General features: G+C 40.1%; 1 protein-coding gene across 1 annotated transcript in view; it reads left to right on the top strand.

Moving 5' to 3' along the window:
- Positions 1–25,416, top strand: part of LOC111577671 (tyrosine-protein kinase CSK) — a 44,365-nt gene that overhangs the window by 16,068 nt on the left and 2,881 nt on the right. The window contains exons 2-11 of the mRNA XM_023284048.3: positions 8,615–8,698; positions 11,979–12,092; positions 13,168–13,280; positions 16,951–17,170; positions 21,571–21,664; positions 22,328–22,393; positions 22,503–22,602; positions 22,827–22,917; positions 23,605–23,678; positions 24,393–24,588. Coding sequence (XP_023139816.2) covers positions 8,684–8,698; positions 11,979–12,092; positions 13,168–13,280; positions 16,951–17,170; positions 21,571–21,664; positions 22,328–22,393; positions 22,503–22,602; positions 22,827–22,917; positions 23,605–23,678; positions 24,393–24,588 — 1,083 coding nt within the window. The 5' untranslated portion in view covers positions 8,615–8,683. The remainder of the gene's footprint in view (positions 1–8,614; positions 8,699–11,978; positions 12,093–13,167; positions 13,281–16,950; positions 17,171–21,570; positions 21,665–22,327; positions 22,394–22,502; positions 22,603–22,826; positions 22,918–23,604; positions 23,679–24,392; positions 24,589–25,416) is intronic.

The following is a 25,416-nucleotide window of genomic DNA, read 5'->3' as shown; positions in this document are numbered from 1 at the left end:
CTAAAAACAGGTGATGATGGCTAGAAATGTTTCATGTGACAGATGGCAGAGGGACCCACACAGTTGTAATGACTGAGTAAGCAACAGTCTCTCTCTTAACTTTCTTCACTCTTTTCTGCCTTTCTGTTCTAGATTTTAGCTTCCCAAGCACCAGTCTGTGTCAAGGAGAACTTGGTTTCTTCCGGTGACGTCTCCCCAGTATATTCTGAGGAATCTCTTTCAAGGACATAAAATCAGTCCATGCTATTGTCTGAATTTTTGTTTGTAGTGATTTGTTGCAAATTGTTGGTGTTTTCCTCGGAACATATTTTTAAGTTGCATACCTGCTTGTAAATGTTTAATAGAAACACTGTATGGTCATACAAACATAAAACATGGTAATATCATCCTGAGCACAAATTCAATAGAAAAACAGTCAAATTTTATCTGTGTATAGTTAGGAAATATGGGTCATCTACCAAATTCTATTGTTTGTCATTTCTAGTTGTGCATTTTCTGGAAATTGTTTAAATGATTCATCAAACTTTTTGGCTGATACAGTGTATTAACCAGAAAGATCACAGCACACTGATCAAGCAAAAATCATGAAGGAGTCTGGCTCAATGATTTGCAGTATAGTCTCTTATGGTATTATGTACCCAGAGATAAGGAATAGCGATGTGTGTATCACTGGATCGCTGGGGGCTAACATGTTGAGTGTATGGCTGTCCTGATGACAAATTTATGACCCAAATTTTGAATGTCTTCTAAATTCACCATTATTTACATTCAGATGTTAAATAGTTTACAGTCTTCTTCTAGCCTCTTATAGAAATTTGCAACATATGTTGAAGTGTTGCTGTCATATGAAAGCCATAGAAGAACAGCTTTATAGCACTACTAAACCTCTAAAATTCAGCAGAGGACCTTATGTCCCTAAATGAAGACAATGTAACCTTTTAAGATGTTATGCTCTACACAGTAAACAATGTACTACTATCAGTTCTGAAATTAGATAACTAGTTTTTAGGTTGAAGTTGTGAGCTGGCTTCAACCCTACTTTATGCAGCCCGTGGACATGTTCACAGTTTCGATTTTCGTACTTTTTAGGCTTTTTTAACACAAGACAGCCAGTATTATGCACATTCCTTCAGAGTGTATTGTTTGTTTGCATTCTTGTTTCTGTTAGTCCCTGGCATCTTCTGCCATTTTAGACCTTTAGTTACAAACTAATATTTTAAATCGAAATTTTGCATGTTCTGTCAATCCTAGTCAGCACTGCTCTTTGCCATTTTTAGGCATTTTCAGTTTAACATTCAGGTTTGTTGGATGAACACTGAGTGGAATTTTTTTCCGAAAAGGTGGAGAAACATTGTTGTATGGTGATTTTGCCTCACCCTTGCACTGAACAGTCTATCACAGTCATGTGATCACTGAAGCATGTGGAAACCCAGTGGTGACTGCTTGCTGTGGTGGAAGACAGCTCACCCAGATGAAAAGGACATGAGGACAATGAGGCTTATTAAACGTCTGGGGAAGCTGCTTGCATTTCTGGGCGCATTATCTCTCTGCATTTGCACTAATTGATGCCTACTTCCTCGATCCTTGTGGGGGGTCTCTTGGCACATAAATGGACACACACATCCACATCGTTGCAAATACAGAGACAAAGACGTACACACCATAAAGGCTGCCTGCTGCCATATCTGCTCATGGCCATTTTGATGCACTGGTGTCTTTAAATACAGCTACAGTACTGATAAATTGTAAGGCTTATGCACTGTTGCATTTTTTAAAAATATTATGTATTGTCCTTAGTAGGATAGATGAGACTTTGTCCCGTTGTGTTGCAGGGTTTGAATCACAAATTGTTATTAAAAAATATTTATTTTCTGACACCTGTCCTCTCATGGGATTACTGTGCTACCCTATCAGAAGTGGTTGTTCAATTAAACTGTCAGCCTGTTGGTCATGTTGTTTGCTATAATTTAACAAAGACATAGTCTGGTTAGCCGCACTTGCACTTAATTCTTGGCTTGCACCAAAAATGACCTTCAAAATTTCCTTTGTTCATGTTATATTGTTCAGACATGTTTCAGCATGGTCATTGGAAACCAAAGCTCACAGTCTGAATAGCAGAATAGTCAAATATGTTTTGTCTGTCTTAGCTGAAAATCTAAAATGCAAATTTTGTTTATCATACACAGGGAAAGACACTGAAATGCATTTTATCTCTTTTGTATACATATCTGCAGTTGCATATTCCCCAGCTCCAGGTATCATATTTCTTTAATGTTTGTCATAGACACCACCCGATACGCCTGTTAAGTACTTTGCATATGGGGAAATGCGATGCAGCCACGAGTCATTTGTTGTTGACAGTTCCATGCTGTCCACTCTGCAGAGCCTCCAGCTCTGTGAGCGTTTTTTGTAAGCTTGTACTGTGTATTTGCATACCCAGCAGGTCACATTTCCATATTTTTTTCCCCCGTTTCTTTTTGCTGCCAGTCCACTCAACAGTACAGACCTTGTACTGAGCCTGAGTCAGGGTTCGATAGTTGCGCTATACTTGTGATGGTCCCATAATAATGCACCCTGTGAGAGATAAGATGTTGCTAAGGTATTTTATTTAATGGTTGCAAATACACAGCATATCTCTACAAACTATGATAAACGTGATAATACAACAAAGTTTATGGCAGAAATGTTGCTAAGTCCAACCACCAGTTGCCACCGCTTGACATTGCTGACATGGTAAAGCTGCAAATGATAGCAGTATCTTCCTCATCACCATCACCTCCAACGTTTGGAGAAAAAAATGGTCACTGGTGAACTTTCCAGCTCATATGTTTAGAATACATCATCAACACTGTAGTTTAAAAAAATGAAGAAAAAATTTGCCAATGCTTAGCTTTTGTGGAAATCCACCACAATACTCTAAATAAACCTTTTTTAGTACAAACAGATTCGATGTGCAGAATAAATTGCATTTCATTTTAATTGAGATATTTCAGTAGCTGTCATCGACTCCCCTCAAATCTCCTATCCTTCTGTAACAACACAAGTGGTGTAATTTAGTTATGGATTGAGTGTGATTGTTTGTAGAGGGAAGTGTAGCTGGGTGTCCAGGCCTGTTTGCGTCCGCCCAGCTGTGGCCAAGCAGTCAGGTCATACAGGAAGGCAATCAGTCGCAGACAGGTCTGTACATTAGCAGATGTTTATCTTTGGTGTCTGCATCCTACATCAGTTTAACAAACCACAGTTCTCATTTTCAAAGCAGGTCAGCCAGATAGACCAGAGAAGACAGACTTGACATGACTTGTACGTTCATATATGCACAATTTATTTACTTCCCTTTCTGTCAAGCTCTGAAAATGAAACACACAGATAAAAAAAACGATAGATGGACTTTAATTCAAAATTGAACTCTGTGAACAATATGACACAGTACATTGTTGACAATTGCGACATGTTTTTCATTGTATATGCAACTTTGCATTTCTCTGCTTGTTCATTGCATGTGTTCTCAGTATAAGTGCATGAGTTTTAAAAAATACATGGCTATTGATTTGAGTTCTGTTGATAGAAGACTTTTAGCAATGATGAACAGTTAATAGCTGCTTTTGCTCCGATTTAATGCATAGCTGCATTATAACAAATGTAAAACAATGAAACATTTAGTATCTTGTATAGAGCTCTGTTTGCAGTCTATTGTGTGGCATTGCTTGACTGGCCAGACTTGGAATTTGATGGGAATTTTGTTTACTGGTTAATATATATAATGCTGTCCCTTGTTGAGTGTGATGGGAGCTGTTGTTTAAGCGGGCTCAGCCAATTGAATTTCCCTCAGGGCAATTAATGACATCCTGATTTAAACAGATGTATGTTATGGGGCAAGCTAAATTGTCACCCCAAGTAAAAGTAGACATTTATAACCTCTTGTAGAAGCTCTGCCATTTGACTGTAATCTGTGGATGGCCTTGAGCCTGCCCTGGTCCAGAGACTTCTGTTTACATAACCTGAGGCTTTGTCACAATACTTTTAGAAACTGACAACAGCAGTCTAAGTTAAACACCATCATTGTCTTGTAGTTTCTGTTGAAGCTTTAATTTATCCAGGAAAAGCTGGCAGAGCAACAATCAACTAAACTTTCTCACAGTTACTGGCATGTGGTAGGTGTCCAGTACAAACCATCCTGTTATTCTTGGATTGGGTGTCAGCTATTAAGAGCTGGATTAGAGTGTAAGCTAAATTTTCAAAATTGTAACTTGCTACTAAATCAAAAATATGGAGCTCTATCAAGTGATGCATCTTAGAGCTGCTCCAATGACAAGAAACTGGGGAATAATTTGTATTATTATTGAATGGAGATTAAAGCTTTTACATCTAGATGTGCTTCATTTCAAGGCAGTGCCAACAGTTGTAAATTACAGAATGGGCTTTAACTGTAATTACTGTCTGTTCTGCCAATGGATCAAGTCAGTCTCACAATTCAGAGCAGCTTGTCTGTCTGCTGTGGAAAATGACCGAAAAGGAAAATGATTTCCAAATTTGAGCAAATTACGATATGAAGTGAAGTAAATAATGCAAAGTTGTGTTCAAACTCTGCTGCACAGGAAACCCATATGACAGCAGAGATCCAAGTGAATCACATTAACTCTTGCACACCTTTTAAAGGAAACATTTGTCAGTTTTCCCAAGACTGATCATCTATAGTTTAAAAGTTTAATTCTTTTTTACTCTTTCAACAAAGTGGAGGAACAGCAGCATTCTGCATTACTGTACCCTCCACTGATAGTTTTCCTCCTGATATGGCTGTGTAGGAGTCATGTTTTGTTTACTGCTATCTCAATTGTCTTTTCAGAAATGATTTGTTTTTTGAACACCCTTGTAAAGATTTGTTTTTAAGAATACCTGGACATCTTATAGCAGAGACACACACCTGCTATAGGATGTTTTTGAGTGCTCTCTGTAGCTGTGTCCCTTAGTGAACTGAGAATGGTGGCAGGATATTGGATAGTGGTGTTGCACAGAAGCAAAAGTTTTATTCTCTAAGTGGAACTACATGAATTCGTCTTAGAGGCACACTGCAATGAAATAATAATGCGTGTTAGATGAGCACCCCACACTCATTTAATCACTTTAATCTGGATTCATCAAAGTGCAGTAGAGTGCAGCAGTTGATATGAATCACACAGACTTCTGCAGACAGTTGAAAAAGAACAGGCTTTAACACACAATGCTTCCTATAATAAAAATGACACATAAGACAAACAGTAGTAATATTACTGTTGTCTGGCACAGCAAAGGAAACAGCAGGGCTACATCAAAGGATGCTGTTACATCACTTAGTTTGTTGCCATGACACTGTTACCAGCAGCTCTTGTCACACAGAGGAAGATGAGTAGGAGGAGGGCGTGTGGAGAAGGAAGTGATTTCCATTCATGTGTGGCGCATCTGGTAGCCGGAGTGAACTAGAATGCTAAATGTGCACTTTGATGAGTGGCGTTAACATATGAAAAGCCATGCAGTCAGAAATTTTTTAAACACGAACCAGTTGGTTGGGTTAAGTGCTCATCTGGCCCCTTATCTTGAGAGTTCATATCAACAATTATTATTGTAGAAGAGTTGTGTGTTGCACAGCTGTTACCACAGTGTATGTACACATTAACTGGCAGTGCTTTGTCTCCCGTCCAAGCCAGCCGAGCAGCATTATATCAATTCTCATGTTAATCCTAAAATCCTGTCTCAGTGATATATCAGCTGTTGAACAGTGTCTTGACGTCCAATAAGCTTTCAAGCTGGACACACTTAGAACAGTCAGCTTGACTGTTTTTTGATGTAGCATTATCATCAGTCTGAACACAGCCTCAATTTTTTTTTTGGATAGATACTTAGCAGGAGTAATGTTACACTGTACTACAATATAATATTTTTTTTGTTGTTCAGCATTAAACATGCCTGGTATCACAATGCATTCTTTGTCAGTATGTGTCTTATTTTATCTTCTGCTCTGTGAGAAACTTGCTGAAGTGTTGTCAAATTGTATACAATGTCACTCCTCTACAGTCTACTACAGAAAATTGAAGATGTCACAGGCCCTAACTGAGTACCACTTGGCTAACTTAAGGAGAGTGATGTGAGCAGTGTGATGTTGAAGCTATTGAATAGCTCGCAGGCATTTCTCAGCACCGGAGAGAGATAAGAATAGCACTCACTTGTCTCTCCTCTATTGGCCAGCAAGTGTGGCTGTGGGTTGGTGAGCTGCGTTGCTCTGTTCCAGCAGTGCTGCTTTCGACGTAAAGAATGGCAAAGGGAAAGAAGCAAGTGCCCTCTGGGTTCACCAGAACAGCCTGGCCGCAGATATATTTGGCTCCGTCAGTTTGCATACAGATCTGCAATGGTCTGCAATTAGGTTGTTTCCTGTTTCAACACAGGATATGGTAGTGCTGTGAAGCCTGGCCATAGATGCTCTCAGGGAGAATGCCAGCCAGTAGCCAAGCCCTCTGAAGGAGATGCATCATTTTCAGGCATCTAAAATTACACAGGGCCCTAAGTTACTTTGTAAGTGGAAAAACAACTGGCTTACACTCAGTGAACAAAATTTTCTATGAAACAGAATCGGAGTGAAAGCTAGGGGCTGTTATTAATTACATTCACCTAAGATATGCAGGGGAATTTAAAGGAAGACATAAGATTAAAGAATATATTATCTTGGATGTTTCAGCTATGAATTATACCCAAGTTGTTTTGTTCCCTGTTTGTAGTGACCTGTTCTGACCTGACTTTATCAGAGCAGTTGTGGTCTGTCTGAAGGTCGGCCAGAGTACCTACGCTCACTGTGGGTTCCAAGTATAGCCCCTCCTATCTCATACGAAGCACTGGAAAATATGCGTTGGCTACTTCCTTCTTCTCACTCTCCACCCTCCCCTTTTGAGCTTCCTGTTCTCTGGACTGGTCGGAAGTTTGATGGTTTGAGTGGAGGGTATGGCAGGAGACCTTATTCAGTTACTGTTACATCTTCAGACTACTGTAATGTCGAGCATTCTGCCATTGATTTGTCAATATGTCTTGACATAGAACATTTCATATTGTATATTTTATACGGTGTCCCAGTTTTGCAGATACACAAAAGATAATACAGCACACAGATATGGGTTAACTTAGGCACACGTCTAAACACACCCCATGTCAGGCACACAGAAGCACATTATACATTGTTCTACTCGCACACTTCAACACAGATGATCCTCTGGTTACACAGTAAAAAAAAAAAAACCCAATCATACATGAACTCGTTCTAGGTGCAAACTAAGACACAGATGTAGACTTTTCACTTCATGCCTTCTTTTCCATTCTTGTTCTTTCCTCTCTTCTCTGTCTGCATTCGTCTCTCTCTCCCTCTCTTCCTCCTCTCTGTCACTGTATCAAGGTCACCTTTAAAAGACTGGTAAATGGCTGCAGAAGCAAGATGCTCAACAGAGTGTAATATCAATGAGCAACCTTCTCTTCATTTACTACCTCACAATTTCAGACTTGCACCCAATCTATAGAACAGTCCTAGATCAAGTAGTGTTTTATCAGCAGCTTACTTCATTTGTCAAAAGGAGAAATTGGACGAATGAATTTGTGAGATTATATTTGATGTACATTGAGAATCGGCAACATTAACTATTATAAATGGAAATTTGAATTACATTTGGCTTAAATGCCTTTTCTTTAGGGAGATAGGCACAGTGGCTGCCTAACAGTGTAGAAACCCTGCTGAGTTTTTGCAGTCTTTGTGCTAGAGAATGATTTGTTCCCTGAGATCTGTACATTGCTGTTGCTGTAGCTGATGCAGCACTCGTGTGTGTGACATTTGATATGCTGCCTCATGACTACTACAGTGAACCATTGAGATTTTGTCATGGTTGAAATTTTTTAAGGTGTAGTATTACATACTGTGAATCATTTTTTGGCACTGTTGCCTTCATCTTTCTAGCAGTCTGTATTAACACCATGTATACCCACATGTACAGAAAGGCCATATATAATGTATTGCATCACTAGCTTTCCTCCAGTGAAATAGGCTGACTCTATCATTTTGGGGCCAGAGCACATTTTCAGCTATTCTGCATGCTCAAAAACATATTTGCTCATATTTTGGTGCCATGGTGATACCTCTATCCACCTTTGTTAGAATGCAAATGCACGTTTGATTTGGCTGCACTGATGCTCATGGCTCTCTTTATGTAATGTCATAATTAAAATCCTCTCTACACCGTTGCCATTAACATTGCCAAATCCAAATTGTGGTGAATTATTCCATTAATATGTTGTTGATACCAGTTATATTAACAAATATCAGCTGTAGACTAAGCAAGGAAATGCTATAAGGCAATTTGAATGGCAGAATGTCCTAAGAACAAAATCTTTCTCTGACTGACAATGTGACAAGATGTGATTAAATCTTGCTTTCTGTGGACAAGCCTGTCATAATCAGTGCCAGCTGAGACTCTAAGATTCTGATCCATCGATCACTCTTGCATATGAATCAAATCAATACTTATCTGTGGTGCAGAGAAAGCTCCAAAAGTGTAAATAAACAGAGTGTTGGTTGAATTTCTAATGCCCTGCCTTTTGTGGGTTTCAGCTCTGATGGTACTAGCTGAACAGTGACCGTTACCTGCCTGAGGACACCTGCTGCCCAATTCCCTTCATCATGTCTGGGATCCACGTAAGTAAAGCATGGAGGCCATTTTTTCTCCTTTTTATCTGCATGAGAAGGAAAACATTTCTCCATCACTCCTCTCTCTACATTTCATGAATTGTTTGTTGAGCCAACTAAATCTAAAATAACAACACAACAGGTACAATCAGTTGACAACAAAAAAATCTAACACTTCAAGAGGCCTTCTCAGTAGTTTTATTACTCCTTTAGTACCATGTTGAAATTACTGAGCACAAACATGTTGTCTTTGTCCAAAGGTTTTTATATTTATATAACTGTCAATTGCTGGTACTGAATCACTGAATGCATATTTTGTTGTCACACGTCTGAAGTTGTTCTTGATAAATGCAAATTCTATGAAAACTTTACATATAAACTATTTTACAACCTCCCCAAAATAGTTCAAGCCGTCTTGTCTGCCTATTGAGGTATGCTAAAGATTAAATTATTAACCCACCTTTTATGAAGACCTTCCTTCATCTCAAAAACAGCCTCAGTTACAAAATTACTTGTTCCCACTTGGAGCTTACTACTTCACAGCAACAGCTGTCAGGTTTTGGTTGCTGTTGTTTAATTTAGATGATAAAGTTCACCCTCTAAAAATTCACTGTAGCATACTCTTCCTTGATCTGCCAATTTTTTTTTTGACTGTTTGATCACTGTGTTACTATGTTTATTTTTCTGTTTTTACTTTAAACATCAAAGTTGAACTTAACAGTCTTCCGTGTTTGTTCCTGTCTCTGTATTATTCTGTACCCCATCATCAAACTGAAGCGGCCCAATTTTTACTTTATTACAAACTGCATTCCACATTCCACTTCACTCTCATGGAGTTATCTTCATAGCTGCTGTATGAATAACACTCCATATTAATAAGGAAGGTTGAAGTTAAAAAGGAAAATGTAGAAGTAGCTGTAATGAATGTTTTTTAGGAAGACCAAGGCTGAGATTTGACCAAATAATTTGACTCTGTGACCATGGGAAGTCTCGGAAAAATGTAATCACATCACACAGCAAAGTGGAGTATTTTTTTGCATTAGTCTGTTTACATACTTGGCTTGTACAAGTTGCATTTTTTGATTTTTTTTCTTCTTATGCTTTCTCATTAGGTTTTCGGAGTTTTCATTGTATTTGTCATTGAATCAAAATTGCAGCTAAAGGCTCATGTTATAATGCATAATGAATAACCATTTGTCATTACTCAGGTTATTTGAGCATCAAGACCCTGTGCTTTATAGCAACATAAATATATTGTGCAGTTAGTGTGGTCCTGGCTTAGTATTGATGGTGTGTTTCTAAAGTTACATAGTGAGTGTCTGCAAGGATGTCACATGGCCAGAGGCCAACTTGACCCAGAATATTTTGAGGTGCAGCACTGTGACCTATTGGTAATGTTACCAACTCGTGACCAAAAGGTCAAATATATAGTCTTGTGTGTATATCAACATCCAGCCCTCCTGTGGAAAAAAAGAAAAAAAAAACTTAAGCGAGCAAACAAAGTGAAGTACAGATGACATCAAACTTAGCTGTGGCTTTCCTCTCCAGCTGTTTTGTGTGTTGCACTAGGTTACATTTTAAATTAGTGAAGACCCTCAAGGAAATCTCCCCTTGAAATACAATCTGTGTAGCAAAACCCATTTCAGTAAATGAAGTCCTTCATGTGATGACATGGAAATTAATAACACCAGGGATGCTAGGTTTTGCTGTGTGCGTGACGCTTGGTAGCAGCCGTCAGCAATGGCCCAAACTGATAATGCACTATTGACTGAGACTGCGCCAGACATATTCAGCCTCTATTCTGAATAAAACAGCTTGTTCAAGGAACGTACTTGCTCACTCACACCTGTGCTTTGTACTCTGGCTTGTCCTTTCATCTCATTCAGGTTACTGAGGCATGATTTTGATCACACCACTGTGCTCATCTAACAGCGCAAACTGAATACACTTACCTTCCTTCTGTTTTCTGTCATTTGCATTCGTCTCTTGCATCTGCTGCCTCTATTCTCGTCAGAGTGACTGACAATACAGATTATTGACAATACAAAGTTTCAAGAGGTTTGCTGAAATTCAAAGTCACTGTTGTGAGACACTGATCTCACAGATTATTGTGGGGCATAAAGACCTTCCACACCTACACAGATTTTCTGGCTATTGAGATCTCTGCTTTTTGTAAAATTTGGCAGAGCAACACATGAAATTATCTATCAAGAATTTTTATCTGTAATTTCAAGTATTGCAGTTTGGAAATGGATAATTTTGGGGAGGAGGGGTTGAGGGTATGAGGTTAAAAGGGAAAATGTGGAAGTAGCTGCTTTTTCAAATAAGCTCTGATGTAGTGAATATCTAGCTCAGGTGACTGATTGCCTGTTTCTGCGATAGACAGTATGAATCATGGCCAATACCAGCTGACATAAATAAAAAAATACAACTTGCCAGATTGAAAAAAATTTACTTAAGGCTTTTGTCTATTTTTCCTCTCCTAAATGGCTAAGTTTTAGTTTGTTTAATCTTTAAAGTCTAAACTGCTGAAGTAACTCAGAAATTCACGCATAAAACGCTATAAAAACCCAATACCTTAACTAACCCAGCCCTGTCTCATTAGCTGGGTTCACAAGTTTAACAGAACTCGGTAGCTGCCTACTTATTTCCATTGTAATTGATGTGATTTAGTGGGAAGATTACATTCACATTACATATTTAAATGCGTTCACTTTTACCATTTTATTACTATTTCAATTTCATCTAGCAAAACTGCCTCTATTCTCATCATCTAGCAAAACGAAAATAAATGTTCTGAAATGGACTGTAAATAATGTAAATAAACCTCAGGTTCCTTGAACAATCTTGTTAAAATTTTGATTGTATTTTATTTTTTAGGAACTCCGCAGGTTCTGTGGTAATTTTTAAGGGGCAACTACCATTATAGCCTTTCTATATGTTACGCAGTCTGCCATCTGTGCTTGAAAACTTAAACTCCTCTACCCCCAGCGTCACAGCTTCTATAGTTATTGCTGTCTTTATGGGTAGCAGTGTAGTGTCAACCTTTTGCCAAAATTCATATAACCACCTTGGGGTCTGTTGATCTCTGCCTTTGAAGTGGGTGATGTTAGCATGCACAGCTGAGATAAATTATTGCCTGAAATCCAAGCCACACCTTATGCACTCAATTTAATTTCTGAGAGATTGAGTTTTACTGTGTGTTCTAACTAGTTTAGTTCAGCTCCTAACGTTAAACTAAGTTACATTAATGTTACATGTTGGTTTCTTTGTGTCTTGTGTGATGCAGACGCCATGGTCGACTGGCACAGAGTGTGTAGCCAAGTATAATTTCCAGACTGCCAACGAACAAGACCTGCCCTTCTGTAAAGGAGATGTACTGACCATCATCGGTGTCACCAGGGTAAGAAAATGGGTATCTCAGAATATATGGTGGCTATAAACTACAAGTGTACTCAGAGACTGTAAACCTCCACCAGAGCCAATTCCCTATCTCACAATTTGAAAGAATGAGATCTGGATCCCCACCAAAATGTAATGAGCTCTTCCTTTGCCTGAGCTCCATAGTTTCATTGAATTTGGCCTGGTCGTTTTCATGCAATATTGCTGACAGACAAATGGAAACATAACCTCCTTGGTGGAGATATTGATGCACATTGTCCAATAAACCCTCGGAGCTGCTGTCCTGGCCAAATGATTATGATTCAAGGAGTGAGTTAATTGTTGAAATGTTTTTATTTGCTTCTTCATAATGTGGGATAATAAATGGATCCACTTTTAGTTCCCCCAGTTAAAGGTTATGACTGAATATAGGAACGTATATTGAAAGGGCAAATTTTTCTTCTTGCTTTAAATATGTAGCAATGCAACAATCTTAGGTAGATTACAGTTTCTATGTATATGATATGACTCCTGACTTTTTTGTATTTCTTTTTAAGCTGAACTCTGAGCCAGTACTTGTAGTTCATGAAGCTGCTAAAAGATAGCCAAAACATACTGCCTAATAAAGATTTGATAATAAATTGCAGAACGACAACATGTTATTGCCAAATACATTGACTGTGTGTCAGCATAGTACAAAACAAAGAGCTCCATGAAAAAGCGTATCAGCTTCTAAAAATCTTAAAATTCCAATGAGTAAGTAATTCCATCAAAGAAACAGCTTTGTAGCCCCAGTCAGTAGATTACCTTGTAGCTGGAGGCACTCTCTGGTGTCTCTGCTTCAGATGCACAGCAGCCCCCAGTGTCTGCAACAATATCTGATTGAACCAGTGGTGTTGAAGTGGATTATGATTTCCATTCTCAACTATGTATCAAGTGCTGTATGCTTCAAACTGCGGTGCCTAATCTCCATGTTTCTATCTCTATGTATTTAGAGACCTAAGAGGCAGAAATGCTCTTCACCTGCATCATAACTTGAATGTTCAAGATGTTGTCATATCTCACTTGTTCTGTTGTTGTGGCCTTGACTGTTTCAGGATCCAAACTGGTACAGAGCAAGGAACACAGTGGGCAGAGAGGGCACCATCCCAGCTAACTATGTCCAGAAAAGGGAAGGAGTCAAGTCAGGAGGGAAACTCAGTCTTATGCCGTGAGTATCAGAGTTCTAACAGAGGATAAACCCAGCTTAACTGATCATGTCTGAGTGTGTGTAAAAGTTTGCAACTTTTTATGTTTATATAAACCATTTCTTCATGTGTAAGACGTTATGGCATTATAAAGCCAGCGCTAGGCTAAATTTAATGGTTGTAATAACCAACTGTAGAACTGTTAAGATTACAGAAATGTTTGATTTTTAAAGAACATTTTAGGAAAAGCCAAAGCTGTACAGCAGTATAACAACTTGTAGGATTAATCATAATAATAATTGTAGCTGGGGTTATGCGCCTTGAACATCTCTGACATATATGCCTTCCACCCTTCAGTGTGTGAACAAGTTGTTGTTCCCCCGCTCCCCTCTGTTCCCTGCAGCGAGGGAAAATGTAGTGTTGACTTCAAAAGATGGAAATTCCTTCTTGCTTTTTACTGTCTGTTGTCTGTTGTATGTGTCTGACTGCCACCGAGGCCAGGACCAGCTGTGCACTACATTTGAGTGACATTTGAGTTGCTTTGAAACTGTAGCTATTCAAACAGAGGAAAACATAACGAAAGGCATATGCAAATTAAAGAAGGTCGGAAAGCTGAGCTTCTGCAGTATCATCACATAGCAATGAGATGTTGAAAGCTCTGAAAGTGGCCAAACCATTTGTGTTTACCCTTGACTTGATAATAAAGAAGTGTTTAAACTTTGCAAAGTGTTTCAGTTGGAACTGTGACGTTAGAAGAAGAGAATAGTTAATTAGTTCTACGACAGACTATACTGAAACAAACATAGCCGTGTTCATTTAGTCAAGGATTGGACATTTATTTCAGTTTTTCCCTGTTCCCAGTATAACTTTGTGTTGTGTTTCCTGAAACCATGTCTTGCTTTGACAAGAATCAGGGTTGTACTGTACATTAGCTGTACAATAACTAGTCCCCATAGTTTTCTTGTCCTCTCGTGCATTGTTTGACAACACTTAACTGCCTTCGAACTCCTAGGAGGAAATTATTGAAACTTGCTGTCTCTAAATACAGACATCACCATATGGATTGATTGTCATATGTAGGCTGTCACACAACATTGCTTCAGCATCTCTCAGTAGTTGGTGCTGTAACTCTTTAACACTTTGTTTGGCAGGAAACGTTTAAACAGACTTTTGACCCTCTTTGTCTTTCCTCACCAACTGCTGCTGAAAGCTTTAACTTCACCTGTTGCCAGCCCTCATACTGTCTGTTCACACCGTGTTGAACTTGGTCAGTGTGTCATCCAGCTCTGGCATGTTGTTGTGTGTGATATGAGGAGAGCCGATGGAAACTTAAAATTAGTCTTGCGCAGCTTTGAAAGCTTTACCATCACAGGACTTCAGCAGGCAATACTGCATCCCAACACTAGCTACAACTTTAGCAAAGCTATACCTCAGATTACATTTAGTGAAATTGGTTGTTAACTGCCACTAAATTATCAGCACTTAATTTATTTCAAATAGCTATTTTTCTTGGCTGAGAGACATAAACTGCTGATGGTCAGCATCAGTCATAGCTACAAAACCTGTTGCCTCACTCATTAATTTTACTTGGATTTCATGATAAGGAATGAATAGACACCCAAACGTTTAATGTGACTTCATTTGCTGACCTTATGCTGTTACTGCTGTGCAGTGTTAGTGTTTTGTCAAAAATCCTTGAGCCATCAGAAGTTGTTCTTCTGGAGCCATTAGCTGTAACCCACAGGGACTTGTTGATTTCATTATGAATCACTAACAGATGTCTCACTGAAGACCTCTCCCTCTTTTCTGGGTTACATAAGAGTTCAGCTGTGCTCTTCTGCCCCCATGCTCACCCTGACCAGTTGATAGTTAGCATCAGATGCAGTCTCAGCCTCCTTTACTGGCATCTGCTCTGTCTGCTGCCCCCATGTGGCAGATATCTACCCCACATAACAGCACCACCGAAAAGAGAGCCGTGGTGTTTAGCCCTGCTGTCCTGCTTCCCCATCCATGTTGTCCCGAACAAGTTGTTTACGACGTTTTTGTGACTTTCTTTTATTTAAGTATGATGTAATTTCTGAAAACTGCAGTTGATTTTTTGAGACAAAGCAGCGAGTGTGTGTCCACCAAGGGGCTGTGTGTCTCCGTTAACATCCGCACTTGGCGCCTGCTTTCGGATTAGGGGGAGTTAAAAAGCTGCTGTCCATCGGAGAGGCTGCCTGCAGTGATCTAATCAACTCAACCCGTATTAAGCTGCTTTGCCACAAGGGCCTCTGCTGTCTGAGGAGGCCGAGTATGGGGGAAGAAGAGGAAGAGGAGGAGGGTGTGATGGAGGCAGCCACAGGAAAACAAGCTAAATCAATTATCGGTGCTAATTACCACCCATTGACCAGCCAACGTGGATAGGGAGACTCCGTGCATTGCTGCTGTTGATGGCTAATTTGACCTTTCAGACAAGGAGTGATATGTATCGATGGGATGCAGGCCACTGTTTCACCACTGAGATTGGTTGGATGGTTTTTATATTTGAGGTTAACACCAAAGATCTGTAAAGATCGAGGAAGTAAATTCCAGAATCCAAACAGTGGGACCTCAGCTTTTATTGTAAATAAACGTAACTGTATTTAATGAAGAAAACTAAAATGCATTACACCTAACCATTAGCAGATTAAAGGTAAAATTTATTTGCTGCTCAATAAAAAATAACCGTGAGAGATACTGTCTTTGCATTTAAGAGATCTGTAAAGACCATGGATCTGTAGATGACAGTGTGGTGCAGCTGCTAATCCATCCATTAGTGGCCTATAGATATATCCATCAGGCCATATGGTGAGGGTAAAGAGGGGTTATACAGCTTCCAAATCAGGAAGGCCGAGCTTTATTTGTTGTTAGAGTACATTAATACCAGCAGAACTCTGACCAGCTTTTTAGCTTAGAGATCAGTCCATCCCTTGGTCTCCCTGACCTTAGTCAGGAACGGGTCACTCGGTTCTGTCCTACTCTCCACCTCGTCTGAGCAGTTTTTGCATTTTCCTGTTATTGCAGTGCCTGCACATCAGTGTCCGACTCTGCCTCGAGGCTTCTTGCGTGTGTGTGTGTGTGTGTGTGTGTGTGTGTGTGTGTGTGTGTGTGTGTGTGTGTGTGTGTGTGTGTGTGTGTGTGTGTGTGTGTGTGTGTTTGTGAGCACCGTGTTTCCTGTTGTTTGGGTTCTCATTGGCTCCCCAGGATGGGACAGCCCCGCCCCTGCACCGTTCAAGCAGAACAGACTGGAAGTGCTGCTGCTGGCTTCCTATTACCGCCTCGCTCTTGGTTTTCACTTCTCATTTCAGAGGAAGGCAGTGGGCCTGATACGTGGAAGTGAATCCTTTTGTATGGTTGAAGTTGCAAATGAGTGTAATGACAATAATAAACCAGTGTGACTTTTTTTTCCACTTGTGGGATCTGTTAAAGTGTTTTGGACTGTCTGATTCTGTTAGTGGTTTAAGGTGTTTTTCTCTGGCACAAGAATTGGCCCATGTAGTAGTCCTACACATAGATCAAACGTACCTATTTGTATATGGCGATGGAAACCTGTCAGCCAAACAATCTCCTGACTAGTTAAATGTCGTCTTTCCTTGTCTGAGACACTCTTGTTTGCTTTTTCCCGTGTCCACCTCTTGTCTTTCATTTTCTCTCTTTCTTCCCTCCCTGCAGTTGGTTTCATGGTAAGATAACTCGGGAGCAGGCTGAGCGGCTCCTCTACCCTCCAGAGACGGGTTTGTTCCTGGTGAGGGAGAGCACCAACTATCCTGGTGATTACACTCTGTGTGTCAGCTGCGACGGCAAGGTGGAACACTACCGCATCATCTACCACAACGGCAAACTCACCATCGATGAGGAGGAGTACTTTGAGAACCTCATGCAGCTGGTAGAGGTGAGAAATCGTAGAGAACGTCACTGTCATTTAGTATATGCTTCCATGTCTTTCTTTACATAATACCTTTAATACCCATAATACATTTTGCATTCAGTGTGGCAGCTGAGAGGGATAATTGGCCACTCATCATCGCTGCCAGTTGATTAAGTCTTTAAACTTAATCGCAGTAAGAACTGAAAGGCTCACAGTGTTGAGCTGAACCACAGAGATGGCATGAAGAGCTGTTTGCAAGAAAGCAAAACCTTTGACCTTAAACATTTGGTCTATAAATGTCACTATGTTTTCAGATTCCAGTAAACTTCCTCTCTCTCCTGAAAGTCACTTAGGGGTAGGACCAGATTTTCAAGCTTATGCTGGAAATATGTTTTCTGTGGAAGAAAATGTGCCTTTTCTGCAAATGTTAGTTCATGTAGAGGTTTCTTCAGCAAAACAATGCTGCTGAAATTGTTAAATAGGTGATACATTGATCAACAACACTAGTTGACACTTACTTTGATTGTTTGGAAATCCTAAATGTTCCCACATTACAGCTTCTCAGTTGTACAAATTAAGGCTGGACCCAAACATCCGAATATTCGGTCGTCACGGTATCCGAATATTTATTTTGAGATCCGAATATTCGGATCCCCCCCAAGTAGTCTTCTGTTAAGAATTTGTCTGAAAAAATAAGCTGACATGGTACAACAAAGAAAAATGCAGATCCATGTTTAGGAATTCTTTTTCCTTCTGTATTTGACAAATTAGGGATATGAGGGATTAGAATCAATCTTTCAAATCTTATTCTACTACAATTAATAAAAATTAAGCAATGCTAGGTATATTTTAATTAATCAAGCAGCAGTATGATTACATAACTCTGTAAACACAAGGACACTCACAATATTCCCATGGATTTTCCCATAAAAATCTGATTCAAGTACACGGTCTTCAAAAAGCTGTCTGATCCTCTCACTCCCTGACTGTTATCTGAAAGCCGGTTCAGAGGAAGGACAGAGTGTGGAGAGTGGAAGACAGGAGACATGATAGCACAGAGAGAGAGAGAGTTCTTTCATCCTCACAGATAAAGAGAAGAGCTGGATTGGCGGCTATCACACTTTTAATTGGGCCTCATCTTTTTGCCTCGCGGGGCGTTGGAAGTGGACGACAGGAATGTGCCAACTGGCAATGAGACCATCTACATCCCCGGTGCATTCTTGTTATCAGCCACCCACAATCTCTCTCTCTCTCTCTCTCTCTCTCTCTCTCTCTCTCTCTCTCTCTCTCTCTCTCTCTCTCTCTCTCTCTCTCTCTCTCTCTCTCTCTCTCTCTCTCTCTCTCTCTCTCTCTCTCTCTGTCACTCTCTCTCTCTCTCTCTCTCTCTCTGTCACTCTCTCTGTCACTCTCTCTCTCTCTCTCTCTCTCTCTCTCTCGTTCACACCCTCCAGGCTTGGTTCTGCCTCCACTTCCTTTCTCCACCTCCTTCCCTCTCTCTCTCTTGGTGCTCCCTCGTGTATACCTGGCATATTGCTTTCTGTCCTCCTCTCTTTGTTATCCATCTCACTCTCTTCCTCTTACCCTCTGCTGTCTCCCATTCTTTGCTGTCCTTCTCTGTTTCTCTCTTTCAGTCTCTCTATATCTTTATCCTGGAGTCTGTCTGCATTCCTCTGTCTTCCCTCTCTCTCTCTTTAATAGCCTATGGTGCGATTCCTCGCATTCTTGTGTGTTTATCCGGCTTGCTCGCTGTTGTCCTGCTCTGCTGGTCACATTGATCACAGCAGGCTTGACATAGATGCATATGCATAGCATGCACGCACTATATGCGTAAACACGTACTGACAGACCCAGGCTTGTATCCACAGTGATACGGTATTTACAGAGTTGTAGTAGGATTGTCTGATATAGCTCTCAATGTGTATTTTTAATCTGTAATTACACCCTTCTTGGTTAATTACATATGAGAAGGCCAGAACAGTTTTCTTTTTTTGTCTTTTTTTTTTTTTTGCTAAAATTACACTTCCATATGTTAAGAGGCTAAGTAATTTTAATGTTACATAAGCAGTGCTAATTAGGATCATTTCATGGCTCTTTACTGTTCATTTTCCAAGGAAATATGGACATCACTGCACACATAATAACAAATAATAGAGCTACATCACTGATAAATGCTGAATATATTGTAATTGTGCATGTTTGTTCGTGTAGTTGTGGATATTTTCCAAATGTGGCTGCATTTGTCAGCCTCAATGCTGAATAATGGAACAGTAGCACACCCCTCCTTCACCATGCTGCCCCCTGGTGGCTATGATCATAACTTACAGTCTGTGGTCAGCAATCTGCAGTTGTGTAACATTAGCATTGTTGGTAGTGGAGCTTCTTCTTTTTACTCTTTGGCAATCTAGTGGTTATATAGAGGTTTAATGATCTCGTGTAACCTCAGCTGTCTGTTCGGAAGACACTGATTTATTGTTGACCTCACATAGTTTCTGCTCTTTCCGTCTTTCACATTTGAAGCAAGTGTAAATATTAATTTATTTTCCCACATCAATATACTGATTAGACACAACATTAAAACCACTAAAGGTGAAGTGTAAGACATTGATCATCTTGTTACAATGCAATGTTCTGCAGGAAACTTTGGTTCTGCATTTATCTGGATGTTACTTTGGCCCACCCCACCTAAACATTGTTGCTGACCAAACACACCCCCCCATGGCCACGGCACTTCCTCAGCAGGATGCTGCACCCCATCACACCTTAAAAGCTGCTTAGAAACAGTTTGAAGAACATGTCAAAGAGCATCCTAAACATCCTAGATCCCGTGTACATGGTTCAGTGGGTCAGAGCTGTTTTAGCAGCACGAGGGGCACTGACAGAGTATTATTATACAGGCAGTTTTAATGTCGTGTCTGATCGGTGTAGAATATCACCAAAGTTGTGAATCTGTATTTACTGTGTTTATGTCTGACCTGAATTAATGATAAGCAGATATTGATTGGGGTTTGTTTGTTTTCTTGTGTTTCTGGGAGTGAACAAATGCATTGACCTCTCTCACACCCACACAGTTGTCCTCTGCTGCTAGTGCTCACAGTATACACAACCCAACTCCACATCCGGGGACATACTCTTTGTATGACTGGGATAACGTTGAAGGCTAGCAGACATGCACATATATGCATAGTTGTTGTTGCTATGCCACCTTCTAGTCTGTGAATCTGTTTGGGGAACTCTGTTCTACACGTGCAGTAGACTGGTGTTACATATTCCACGCATGCACGTGACTGCCCTTGTAGAGGGTGGACACAACTTTTGGACTTCACGTGGGCATGATGACAAAATTTACTTCACGCTGACCCTTGCATAATCACTGAAGCGAAATTTATAGCGCTGGCCTCATACTTATAATCTCTTGCAAAACATTCTTCATTTCATGCGTGTGATTCTTTCACGATACATCTGTACACTTGCAGCACAGATGCTTTGGGTTTCAGTGACTTGTGTAAATTCTATTGATGGTTAGCTTTCTGTGATGTTTTAGTAATAAACCAAAGTTGCAGTTGAAATTTAGGTTGAAACGTTAAAAGTGAGATCTCTCCGTATTCTGGTCCTTGTTAAACTCTACAGATAATTTTACCACCGTTGTGCATGAAAGCGGCAAATTTTGTATTTAGATGGATGGGAAGAAACATGGCACATTTGGAGAAACTGTCTTTTAAGCTATATGGATACAAACAGAAAACCGGGGTCATGCACTGCTCCTGCTGACAGATTATTTTTAATGAAATAAAAGACTAAATCAGAAACGTACTTCATACTTTTAAGAGCTACAGCAATGAGAAACCTGATGTTTTCTCAAAATTCCCTTTGGAGGTGGAGCTAATTAGAGGAATTCACTGTTGAATAAAGGGGAGCTGCTACAGTAAAAGCAGGCATAAAGCTTGTCCTGTTCTTACACTGGGTAACATGTTGTATATCCTCTCAAGTTAGCTCCTTTTATTTCCTTCCACCTTTTATGTGGAAATGAGGTAGGGATTCTGTTGTCCCTCAAGACATCTCTCTGCATCTTTAACACTGATGCATGTTGATTAAAGTTTAAGCTGCCATGCTGTGTCTGTCTGGTGGACGGAGCCCCCTCGCATCCAATCTTACAACACAGGCTGAATCTTTTTTTCATTACTACCTTCATGTTCATCTGTAGCTGGAAACCTCAGCCTCACTTTTGTTTTGCATATCAAAAGCTTGTGTACAGGTTCACAATCTGAATTAATTCATGAACATCAGTCCCAGATCTCTCAACTTGGTCCACAGTGTACAGTATATACTGCAGACTTGCAAACATCAGATGATTTAGTTCAAACATACTGGCACTGTTGTTTATGTACTGAAAATACATTTAATTCTCTTCTCAACTTTCTCTCCAGCACTACACCAAAGATGCTGATGGACTTTGTACCAGATTGATTAAACCCAAGTTGATGGAGGGAACAGTGGCAGCGCAAGATGAGTTCTCAAGGAGTAAGGGCACTCAGAGCTCATTACACTGTTCTACAGGGACACTACACGGCATCATTGCACACAGGGACATTTTGTTATGCCTGTTTATGCACTGCCACGTTAACCGAACCAGCTTAAAGTCTGTGGCATGCACGCACGCACACACAGTGTACAGACAAATCCTGCATCTCCCACAAGGTTCTGCTATCATGGCAGTCCTAATAGCATTAATCACCAGAGGGTGATTAATCTTTGTGAGTTTGGAAACGACTGCTGGGCTTCACAGGCCCTCAAGGTCAGCCTGGGTCTTCTCCACCTCTGTTTCTCTTCACATACCCGCCTGACCTAGCTAATTCTTACAGCAGAAAAATGAGACAAGATAAATGTTGGAATAAATCAAAACTATATCTCTCAAGTGAGAAATTCATCATTTTAAAAGTATCACACTTGTTTAGACAAGAAGATGGCTGCCATGCAAATGAAACTGAATATTTTATTTATTTTCCTGGATAGCCACCAAATAGTTCTTGTCCTTTCTTTTTCACTTTTTACTTGGAAACTCATTTAAACATGCTGTTATAAAAACATCAAGAAACAGGTTGTCTTTTCCTTTATGTGAAACCATTATCGAGTAATATTATTGGACTTGAAGTATGAAGTGTCATTAATGCTGTCTCTTGGCAGGCGGCTGGGCCTTGAACAGAAAGGAGCTGAAACTCATCCAGACCATTGGCAAAGGGGAGTTTGGAGGTGAGGCACTCTCACAAAGATATTTGCATAATTTATTTTCATTCAATACATCAGCCCAAGGTCGAGTTGGAGATGGCACTAAAACTTCACCTGTCTGTGTCCTTATCAGATGTGATGGTAGGAGACTACAGAGGGACCAAGGTGGCGGTCAAGTGTATCAAAAATGATGCAACAGCACAGGCTTTCATCGCTGAGGCCTCTGTCATGACGTAAGATCCTCCAACTATTGCATTTGTCCTTCAGACCACCTGTAAAATACGTCTCTGTGTCTACACTGGCTTAATTTAAATGTAAGGTTGTCCTCTGTCATTGACTTTTTTCCTCTTGTTTATTCAGAGATTTCTTTTTGTTGTGTGCAGAAGAAAGCGAGGAGTGTGCTTCAGGTTTTGTTGGACTCTGAGATCATATTTTTTCTGTTTTTGTGTTTGCACAGGCAACTGAGGCACAACAACCTGGTGCAGTTGTTAGGGGTGATTGTTGAGGAGAGGGGCAGTCTCTACATCGTCACAGAATACATGGCGAAGGTCAGCCGCACTATATTATCTAGTTCTCTCTCACGACGATCTTCTAAAAGTTCACTTGTTTCAAAGCTGTTTGGAGAGTGTTAGTGTTTATATTTTCCATCAAGGTTTTTAAAGAATAGTTCCACATTTTTCACTGTGTGGTAGAGTTATGAGAAAATCAGTATCAGCCTCATGAAACTACCACAAGCAATTGGTAAGTTTAGCATAAAATTAATGGACTGGAATCATGGGAAAACAGATTACCTGTCCAAAGTTACAAAATGTGACTATCAGCAACTCAGCTTGCTTTATTTTTACAAAAAATTCAGGGTAAAAAGACATTTCAGTGAGTTAAGTGCCAGACTGTTTGCTGGAGGAGGCGGTAGCCACGCAGCCAGTGAAGACTCCAGGAAGTTACTCCTCCAAGCAAAGGATTCGAATATGGGAATGATCCTATAATAAACAGCAATGTGACGTTTTTTCCAATGTATATTCTCCCACCTTGTAGGTATCGCTAACCAAGAGTTAAAATTTGAAAACTGACATGTTGTAAATGTCTTGGTTCACTGTAACTCTTTTGAGAAATACTCATGGAGTCAGCCATTTGATTTTCACTCGAGCCATTCATGTTAAAAACACACCTGCACGGGATGATGTAAGTTTTTCTTGAATATAAATGTTCGTTTAATAGTCAGATCTATTCCACAGGGCAGCCTAGTGGACTACCTGCGCTCTCGAGGACGGACTGTCCTCGGTGGAGACTGCTTACTTAAATTCTCACTGTGAGTCCTCTTCTTGTTCAAGCACTTATTAGATTTGTACAAAAGGCAGATGTTTAATCAGCACAGCTCAGGGTCTACAGCTAAACTGCTCCTGCTTCAACTGTCAGAAATGAACAGAATTTCAAAAGAACAGTGTCACGCACTCGACTGGAAACATAAAAGAGCTGTTTGTTTATTCAAGCAACCATCATGCAGGTTGTTTGCCTTGGTAAGTGGCTGCTTTATGTGTAAGTCGAGAGTTTCAAAGTTCTCATTTATTTTTTATTTAACAGTTGTTGAGTTCATGCTGTAATCCAGCACAAGTTAAAATGCGTGCAATCATAAATTAGGCATAAACATTTGGATCAGTAGACATTAATATTTTAATCCACTTATTTCACATTTCTTTTTTCAGTGGAAGCTTCAGTGTAACCCTTGCCTGAACTTGTGAGAAAATTTCAAAAGAATGGATTTTAGATATCCCGTTTGTTATGTAGTAACCGATTTTTTTTTGTCTAATGTTTTTGTTTTGTCAAATTTAGTAAGACCTCTGAAGCTGAATTTAAATCATAATGATTCCTTATTTGCACTGAAGTTTGATGTCATAGCAAGAGCCGATAATAAAAAGTCACGAAAAAGCCACGTGTATGTCTGTTTAAATTAAGGAATAAATTTTGACCTGTGGGCAGTTATTTTATTAGTCATCCAGTCCTCACTCATCATCTCTCCTGTCAGTGATGTGTGTGAAGCCATGGAGTACCTGGAGGCCAACAACTTTGTCCACAGAGACTTGGCAGCTCGCAACGTACTGGTGTCTGACGACAACATCGCCAAGGTCAGCGACTTCGGCCTCACCAAGGAGGCGTCCTCCATACAGGACACTGCCAAGCTGCCCGTTAAATGGACCTCCCCCGAAGCACTAAGAGAGAAGGTGAGCGGATGAGGGATGGATGGGTAGTAGACCTGTGCTGATGTGCTGTGGCTTTGGTTGCATTAGTATTCATCTGCTTCAACTACATGAACTGCAGGGTGGTGGGATTTAAAATGGATTAAAATGGGAGCTATATCATATTCAAGGACTACTCCACCTTACAGCAGATTATTTCTGAATTGAGCGCATACTGGTCCAGTACTGGCTCTTACATCATATTGCATTCTGGGCTGTCTGTAGCCTCGATGTTTCTTTTGCTAGCAAGTGCATTAGCAATGTGTCTCTTGGCATTAATAGCCCAAAAATGCTTCATTAGCCCAGTTTAACTGAGAGGAGTTTCTTGTGGCTCATGTGAGGGGTTTTCCTGCAGTGGATTAAATGCATGATGAGTAAAAACAAATCCAGAGTTTCTCCAAATCTTAATCAAGTCATCTGTCAAGCCTCCAAGAATTACTGCCAGCATAGAATGGCATTATGAGGAGCTTAAAGAAAAGCTCAAACCCCGAGAAAGTAATTCTGGCCACTCAGAGCCTCAAAGGAAAGAGTGTGAATGTCTCACTGAGAGACAAGCTGCACAAATGTGGAGTTAGGCTACATTATGCATCACATACATTATGCTTTAATGGCAGCACTTCCATGTTTCTCAGTTAAGAGAGGAAAGGCTTCAACAAGGATCATTGTTGTCTACTTGGAATAATGGTATCTCAGAGAAGCTTTCCAAACAGGATTTTTCTGAAATTGCTTCATATCTTTGGGTTTTATAAAAGGGGAGTCATCTCATCGTAATTAAGGTAGTTTTATATTCAGACTCTGACAGTAAGTCAGAAC

The sequence above is a fragment of the Amphiprion ocellaris genome, chromosome 1, assembly GCF_022539595.1.
Source record: "Amphiprion ocellaris isolate individual 3 ecotype Okinawa chromosome 1, ASM2253959v1, whole genome shotgun sequence".
In the NCBI taxonomy this organism is placed as follows: domain Eukaryota; kingdom Metazoa; phylum Chordata; class Actinopteri; family Pomacentridae; genus Amphiprion; species Amphiprion ocellaris.
The sequence above is the reverse complement of the archived record's forward strand: the minus strand, read 5'-3'. Positions and strand labels throughout refer to the sequence as shown.